We start from the raw sequence: 8141 nt of genomic DNA, 5'->3' as shown, positions 1-8141 counted from the left end.
GCTCACCAAGCCCCTTTCATTTTCAGCAGTCCTGTTTAACTGGAAAGATCCCCGGTGAGCAGAAGTTAGCAAATGTGATGTCAATCTACAAGGACCAGAGGAGGATGCAGGAAACTACAGGCCTGTCCACTCTGATCTGGGTGCCAGGGACACCATTTCCCACCGCATTCCCCTGGAGAAACTGGATGCTGATGGCTTGGATGGGTGCATGGACCACTGGGTACAAAACTGGCTGTATGGTCTGTTGGTAGATGGATTCCATTCCCACTGGCAGCCAGCACAATGGTGTTCCCAAGGGCTTAGTGCAAGGGCCAGTCCTGCTCAGTACCTTTACTGATGATCTGTGTGAGGAGATCACATGGACCCTCAGTCATTTTGCAGATGACACCAAGTTAACTGGGAGTGTTGACCTGCTGGACAGTAGGAAGGCTCTGCAGAGGGATCTGGACAGGCTGGATCAGCAACAGCGTGGCCAGCAAGACCAGGACAATGATTGTTCCCTGTGTTTGGCACTGGTGAGACCACACTTTGAACAGTGTGTCCAGTTCTGGGCCCCTCAGTACAAGAAGGACATTGAGGTGCTGGAGTGTGTCCAGAGAAGGGCAACAGAGCCCAAAGGGTCTGCAGCACAAGTTTTATGACTTAATTAGTCAACATCACAAAAGCAAACTCGGAACTATCAGCTTAACAGCAAAGGAGCCCTGTTCTGAGCTCTCCAAGAGCAAATGTTTTCTTCCATCCTGTTTACAAGTACAGAAAAGCATTCTCAGAACATGCAACATGTTTAGCATCATGTGAAATGTGACAATTGTAGACCTAACTGTAACTCTTAGAGCTGAAAATTGTGAAAGATTTCAGACCCCGAATAAAGGTACTCAGACATCTATCTGTAAGCACCTCTCTGAAATAAGGAATGAAATGGCAAGACAGTCTTTTGAGCAATGCAGTCTCCTCTCTTGTCACCGGGGTGCTAATGGAATACGTACTTGTGCAAGTGAAGGCAAAATTGGAGGAACATGCTTCAATTACCCATGAACTACTGCAGCTTTATGTTGCTCTAACTCTCCTGACTTAAATGAAAACAAACTAAAAACCCCAATACTGTACTGTGCAATACAACACTGATATGGGGAATAAATTACACTAAGTACCATGGTAACCCTACTGATCTCTCTGTGTTACACAGTGGCAAAGCTACTTGTTGATTGTACAGCTTACCCCACATAATGCTACGAATGAAAAACATATGTATTTATCATACAGTTTGGTAGAGTCAATTTAAATTTTATTTTTACATTGTCCGGCAACAAATTTTAGTATTTTTTATGATGTCTTCTAAACCACAACATATTTTAATACATTTCAGAAAGCTGAAAAATGATCAAACAGTTGTTGTCTTTGAATAGTAATTTTTCACCTATGCACAAACATCTAATGCCTGATAAGCTTTTTGTTTTTCTCAAGGTTTGTCACAAATACTACTATCCTCATGTATTAGACAGCCGGCAACTCACTTTTTCTTGATTTATAATCTTTCTTCACATCTAGTTCGTGTTTGTTACCATGAATAAAGAGGGCAGTGCAAGGTCATTAATAAGAGAACAACCAAAAATTCTGCAGTCTGAGAGGCAGCAGAAGCTGTTTATTACGAGGCTGAAGAAATGAAGCAATTCATTCACTGTATATTATGACTGTATGCAGGGGTAGTTTATTTATGACACAAATGGAATGAGCACTGTATGAGGAGCCTACATGTCCCAGCTGCACCACCCTCTGCTCCCAGCAGTGCTCCTGGGGGAGCTCAGCACCCTCAGCACTGCCTAACTCTGCCCAGCTTTCACAGAGACGAGTGACAGTGCTAATGGAGTTTTATTTAATGCGGGAATGATGTGACATTTCTTATGGATTTCATAACTCCCAAGCCATGTGGCCAAATGACCCTCATGCATGGCAACAGCTATTACTTCACAGCCTTACAAAACTGGGAGTGCACTGGGTGTGTGCGGGTTGTAAAACTTGTAACATGCAATGCACATTTAGGACACTCTGAATGAACCGCATCTCTTTGGAAAGGCAGAAATATCAAGACAAGCTTGGGAAAAAAAGACGTTCAAAAATAGAAATTCCAACTTTTCCCTCCAGAAATCTGCACATCCTTTTTCTCTGCTGATATACGGATTTTTTTGCCACTGACATTTTCCTTTTTATTTTATGGGCATCTGGGTTCCCATGGAGACATGAGGCAATCACATCAGACATCAGTACATCACACAGTACTGGGTGAGCCTTTTCCCACTAACACAGGTTCTGGAGGGAACAAATGAACACTTGGTCCTTGCAGTATCTGTGGACCTCCCCAGCGTGCCTCCCAACCTTCAAAGCTGTAGCTGCAGGCAGGGCATTAAGCTGCTCTTCCCATGGTGTCAAGCAGAGCCTTATCCTCCCCAAGCAGCACTGGGTCTTGTTACATTCCTGAAATAGTGATGTCAGTACATTAAGAGTCTGATCCTACTTCCCCTGAGGTCCATGGAATTCATTTTCATTAACCTCGGATCAAGCCTGAGCACAGACCATTCCTATGTGGGAATTCTGAGAAGAGAGCTGAAAATGAAAAAAAAAAAAAAGCTAGTTCTACAAAGTTTTTTTTTTGCACTATCAAGTCTATGAGCAGGCTCTTCACTGAAGGATCTTAATCTTCTCTGCAGGTAAAAAACAGCAGTATATATATCTACAAACACAGGTGACTCGGTAAATTAAAATATCTGCCTTATGAAGACTCTTTAATTAGCAATGTACTTTGAAAAATACAGTAAATATTTCCAAATTCCATGAGTACAGACTTCCCAAAGCTTATTCAATATGGACAGCACTTGCTCCTCTAAACTTGCCCCAAGACCCTTGTTCCCCCTCTTTCATTTCCTTCCCAAATACAGTTCTGCCTACAAGCATTTGTCAGAGATCACTAGAGTACAAAGGAAAACTAAAGATCTTCCCAAAACTAACCTCACCATTTTTAGCACCAACTGCACTTCAATTCAGGTACTAACCTGGGCAAATGTCCAACTGGCTAAAAAATTATTAAGTGTTTTAGAAAGTACAGTATGGCATTGCTGGTGTCTGCCCAGCTGTGGAAGTACATTGTGCCCATGCTGAAAACATGCCTTGAGAATTAAGACTCTCTTTATCTTGGGTCTGAACATGTTGCCTCTGTTGGGACAGAATATTTAAATATAAATATTTCTTTGGGAAAAATACCAACTATGGCATTTCATCAAGGAATGAACAAAGTAAAATCTTTTGTGATCACAAGCAATGGAGGGACCTAAACTTTCAGCAGAGGATTGAGATGCAAGTCTTTGTCAGTCATATAAATAATTAGCATCCCCACAATGAAACAGTTACTGCTATGATGTATGAGCGCTAATAAAGGTGCCTAAGAGCTTGAATAAAAAGCTGACACTGCTTCATTGAAATCACTGACAGTAACTATGGGGACTTCATGGGAACCCAAGCAGGTTCTCAGTGGGAAGTAGGCTTCCATTTAAAATCTATTCCCATGGCCACAGGTAGATAAGACAAATTGACTTCATCCAACTGGTGCATTTTTGCCTTTTTGGTATTTCTTTCTAAAGAATGATGCCAAGACCTTTACGGGGGGCTCCTCCATAGAACACTGTGGGACCTTTCAGATCTGAGACTGAAGTTTTCTCCTAAAACTCTTTCCTGAAACACAAAGATCTGTGTAAGAATTCTAAGTTTTCAGTGGTGAAATTTCAAAAAATTTTGAACGTTAAACAAAACTGTCACAGAATATCTCACAGCTAAATGGTTATGGAGTCCTTCTAAGACACCAACTTCACACCCAGGACAGGATAAGCCAGTTGAATGCTCTGGCTGTGCACTGCAGATGAGAAGTGAATGCCATGCTGCTGCCCAAACACATCACCACACCTCTGTTTTTGTGAGCAATAACCTGTAGTCAGCTATTATTGAGAAATTTTTTATGATACAGAGGCTCAGATAAACCAAATGTCCCTTAGACTGCAGTTAGGTGCCCCAATCCCTTCACTGAAGTTAAACACTTTTACTATCACCCTTCACTGGTACTTTCTTTGTTTTAAGAAAGGTGCCCTATCATTTGATGTGTTGATTTTTACAAATCTCATTTCTAGCTGCCTAATTCCTTGCAAGCTTGTAATAGTCATCCTGACATAAGGCCATTAAAGCCACAAAATACCTGTTCACACTCAAAGACCACGGTTGCAAAAATATCTGCCAACACTTTAAACAGACTGTTGCATGTGAAACTCAAAAACTTACCTGAGAAATGGAAGTCCACAGAATTTTTTTTTAACACCAAATAGAAAAATGTAATAAAAAAGCTTTTTTAGTGAAGATATTACAGAATACTGGCATGCTGTACAAATGTGATTAACACACTGAAATTTAAACTAGTTGTAGGTTATGTTCAAGGCACCTTTTCTAGAAATAGTTTTTTTAATGTTCATTCTACATTCACACTAGTTTAACCATGTAAACAAGTCCGTGAAAACTCAAATTAAGGTCACTTTCAAATCTGTATGCCAAATACTTCAGAAAAATATCATATTACACAGAAAATTCAATAAAGTAAGACAGATCCATCTACTGCCCAAACAGTTCAATAGATGCTAGGAGGTAAATTATTAACAAGATGAAACCTAAAAGAGGTTTCCAAAAATTAAAGTAACATGCAATGCATTAACATTTGTGTTTATCATTTGGAAGTGTACATAAATGCTGAAAAAAATACAATTTACTATTCCTAGTGCTATCCTATTTTTGAAGGACAAATCTTTGGAGACAATATTATCTGAAGTTTAAAAACATCCCCCATCTTTTTTACCCCACGTTTATTAATCTTAAAATATACTAGAATGTATTTTCTTCACCAGGAAAATGTATAAAATTAATCTTACAATATCAACACTATAAACAACTTCCTTGAAACATCTTCTGGACAGAGAATTTCTGTGAAGATTGAAGTATAACAATTCTAGAATAATTATTTTTAAAAATATGTACATTCATTCCAATGTCCTAGACCCAAGAAGAAATCCAATAAACTCTACAAAAGTTAGCCACAAGTCTTTGTCCAGTTAAGATTATGTCCAGCTTTGCCAGTCTTGCTGTATTACAGTATAATCAACAAAATTATAACATTACTTGTTTTTGTGTAGGAAGTTCCCAAACTTTTGCATAAATCCTCTCAGCTTGTTTTCATTAGGCTGCAATGGGTGGTAAGCAGCTGAGTTGTAGCTGACCATGTGATTACTCCTGCCGTAATTATTCCCTAAGGTCTTGGTTTTGATATCTGAGAGATGTGCACTGCTGTTGGCTGCATTTCCTGCAGGTTGGCTGGCATTTTCCATCTTACAGAATGGCTCAAAGCGACTGTAAACACGCCTTTCACTCAAACGAGACCTCAGCTCTTCTTGGTGCTTTGAGCCTGTCAGCTGTGGTGCCACTGAACTTGCTCTTTGGAGAGCAGAAACAGGAGCGCTTTCGGAAGTAGCATTTGTGCAGATCTCCTTTGCATCCTGATACTGAATCTGTTCTGTATTAAATCTGGGAGTAGATGGATCTCCTGCAGTTTCTATGAATTTACTTTCAAGGGGGCACAAGAGGGGACACTTTTTATTGCTCTCATCAGATGGAGGTTTTGGAGATTTCGGTGACTTCGGAGACTTTGGAGACTTTGTTGGACTCCCGGTGACATCTTCTTTACTTCTGTTCAAACTACCTTGAGAATTTGATGAAGAATTTCTTTTTCTCCTTGGGGAAGAATCTGTCTTATTTTCAGAAATCTTTGGTTTTTGATTCTCATCTTCAGAAACCAATGTGTCAGAACTACTACACATTCTGTAAAAGGCAGGACCTTTGTTTTTTGACAAGTTTTCCTTCTTGTCTGGTGTGAGATTAAGAAGCGACCGCAGTTTCTGGGATCCTTTCTTCAGAAAACTTGGGGAATTCTTACTTTCTTTCTTCGATGTGCAATCCTTACTGGACTCCTCCGTGCTAGCTTCAGTGAGAGCTGCCATGGAGATTGCCTTGCTAGCAGTCGGGCCCTTCAGCTCTCCTTTCAGGTCCTTTTCCTCCTGTGGTGAGTGATTGGTTACACTGTGCAAACTTTTAGCACTCTTCATCATGTCTTCTGGAAGTTTTGGACTAACTGGCTGCTTAAGTCTGTGTCTAGTCAATGTGCTGTAAACATAATTGGATGCATGTTTGTTGGTACCAGGATCCAATACGGACTTGGAATTAAACATGGGAAAACTTCTCCTTTTGAGCATATTTTCATTTTGAAGGTTCTTCAAATTTTCTGCATGTTTATCTGTACACAGCGTTGTGTACAAATATAGTGATGAGTCTCCAGCTGCATTTGAATTTACCCTAGGTTTTGTGTCATCTGCAATCTGACTTCTGTGGCCTGCTGGTGCATCTGATTTAAGAGGTAAGTTTGTGCTAAGCTCCTCTGAATTATTATCCACTCCATTTTCCACACTTGGAGCATGGTTAGATGTCCCTTTGGGTGTTGCACTTCCCTCTGACCCAATTATAGTTGAATTTGAAGAACTTGCACAGCTGCTTACTTCCTGCTGTTCAGGTAAAGTTGGCTGAAACACCAACGATGACCGCAAGCGAGAATGAGAGTACAGCGCATGAGCTTTAATATTTTCAGTTGTGTCATAGCTATCGTATCTGTCACCCAAGGCTGACCCATTTGACTCTACTGGACAATCTGACTGGTCATTCAAGTAGGACTTTATTCGCCAGTTACGTAGGAATGATTTTGTTGTGTGCTCAAGGGTTGGCATCCTCTGCTGCAGATGGCGGATATGATTGTCTGTCCCATTAAAAGACCTCCGTACAATTGAATTTCTCTCTGCAAGGTTTACCTTTGGTCGTGAGAACTGATCAGCAAAACTCTGCTGGGGAATATTGTAGTTATTTGCATATCCTCCTCGCAATGATGACACAATACTAAGGCTATCAGATGGCATTTTCAAAGTATTTGGTAGATTGTTTGCTCTGTTAATAGCTCTGTTGAGCAATAGGTAAGGTGTCCTTTCTGGCTTCTCTCCAGCATAACTATGTCTCTTCCAGTGCTCATTTTTTTCACTAGGTTGATACTGCTGTATTGGATTTTGAACATTAAAAGCTGGAATAAATGGCTGCTTATTATAGGCTTGATTTCTCAAGCTGTATTTATCTATTTCATTTACTGCATATCTTCCACGAGCTTTCCAAACAGGATCTACCTTGAAAACATTGTCTGGCCTACCAAAAAGGTTTCTTTGGCTGGAAACTGAAGCCAAGGAAGACAATGAATGTTGGTACGTGTCATTATCCCAGAGCGTCTTGCGACTGTTCACGCGCACTAATTCTGGGGCAAACGAGCTGGGAACGGAAGAACGGGCATACAGCGTCCTGAACTCTTCATCAAAGGACTCAACAAGCTGTCCTGTGATAACTTGAACCATGCTGAGGTTGGTTTTTTCAAATGACCACATATAGCTGAAAGAAGAACAAATGACCATTAGATACAGTTCTTTGGAGCTGAAGTATTTGAAGTATTATACCAGTCTTTCTTGAGAAGAAAGCTTTTACAGAAACCTTGGGTTTGTAAAAGTACCTTCTAAATAAATAAGCTGAGGGCATGATTCATGTAATTTGGACTCAGAAGTCCAATCTAACATCAGATAAATTCAGATGGAGTTTTTCCACTGATTTCAGCAAGAGCAGGAATGAGTCTATAACTACCCTTATAATTGCCCTTATAAGAAGTATTCTAAAAAAGAATTCACAAATGTAGAACAGTAAAGTACAAATACCTAATAGAAAAAAATCACTTCTACAAAGTCTATGGCAGGACTAACCTGTACCCACTGGATTACCTCTTCTGTCAGAGAATGTTACTGTGTGATTATGTTGTGAAAAAAATATATTTGAAATAACATGCAGGAGTGCTTCAGCAATTTTGAAAGTACTTAATTCTAAACATTTTCAAAAAGATCCAGCTCAGAATTTGAAAAAAGTTTACATTTTCTGATATGCACATTGCATTGGAGATGAAAATTTCTTTTAATTGCAATGATAAT

At 39.9% G+C, this 8141-nt stretch overlaps 1 protein-coding gene across 2 annotated transcripts in view; it reads right to left on the bottom strand.

Moving 5' to 3' along the window:
- Nucleotides 1-1060: 1060 nt before the first annotated feature.
- The window catches only part of FAM83B (family with sequence similarity 83 member B), a 53315-nt gene continuing 46234 nt past the window's right edge, over nt 1061-8141 (bottom strand). The window contains exons 5-6 of one of the 2 annotated variants that reach the window (XR_009274554.1): nt 4321-7557; nt 1061-2601 (exon numbers count right to left, since the gene is read on the bottom strand). Coding sequence is in view for 1 of the 2 variants with exons in the window: in XM_058802107.1 (XP_058658090.1) it covers nt 5202-7557 (2356 nt within the window). In the remaining variant the exon portion in view is untranslated. Of the gene's footprint in view, nt 7558-8141 lie in introns of both variants that reach the window. The other variant, XM_058802107.1, reaches the window with a different exon arrangement.

The sequence above is a fragment of the Ammospiza caudacuta genome, chromosome 3 (assembly GCF_027887145.1).
Source record: "Ammospiza caudacuta isolate bAmmCau1 chromosome 3, bAmmCau1.pri, whole genome shotgun sequence".
In the NCBI taxonomy this organism is placed as follows: domain Eukaryota; kingdom Metazoa; phylum Chordata; class Aves; order Passeriformes; family Passerellidae; genus Ammospiza; species Ammospiza caudacuta.
Note: the sequence above shows the minus strand (reverse complement) of the source record. Positions and strands in the feature narration are given on the sequence as shown.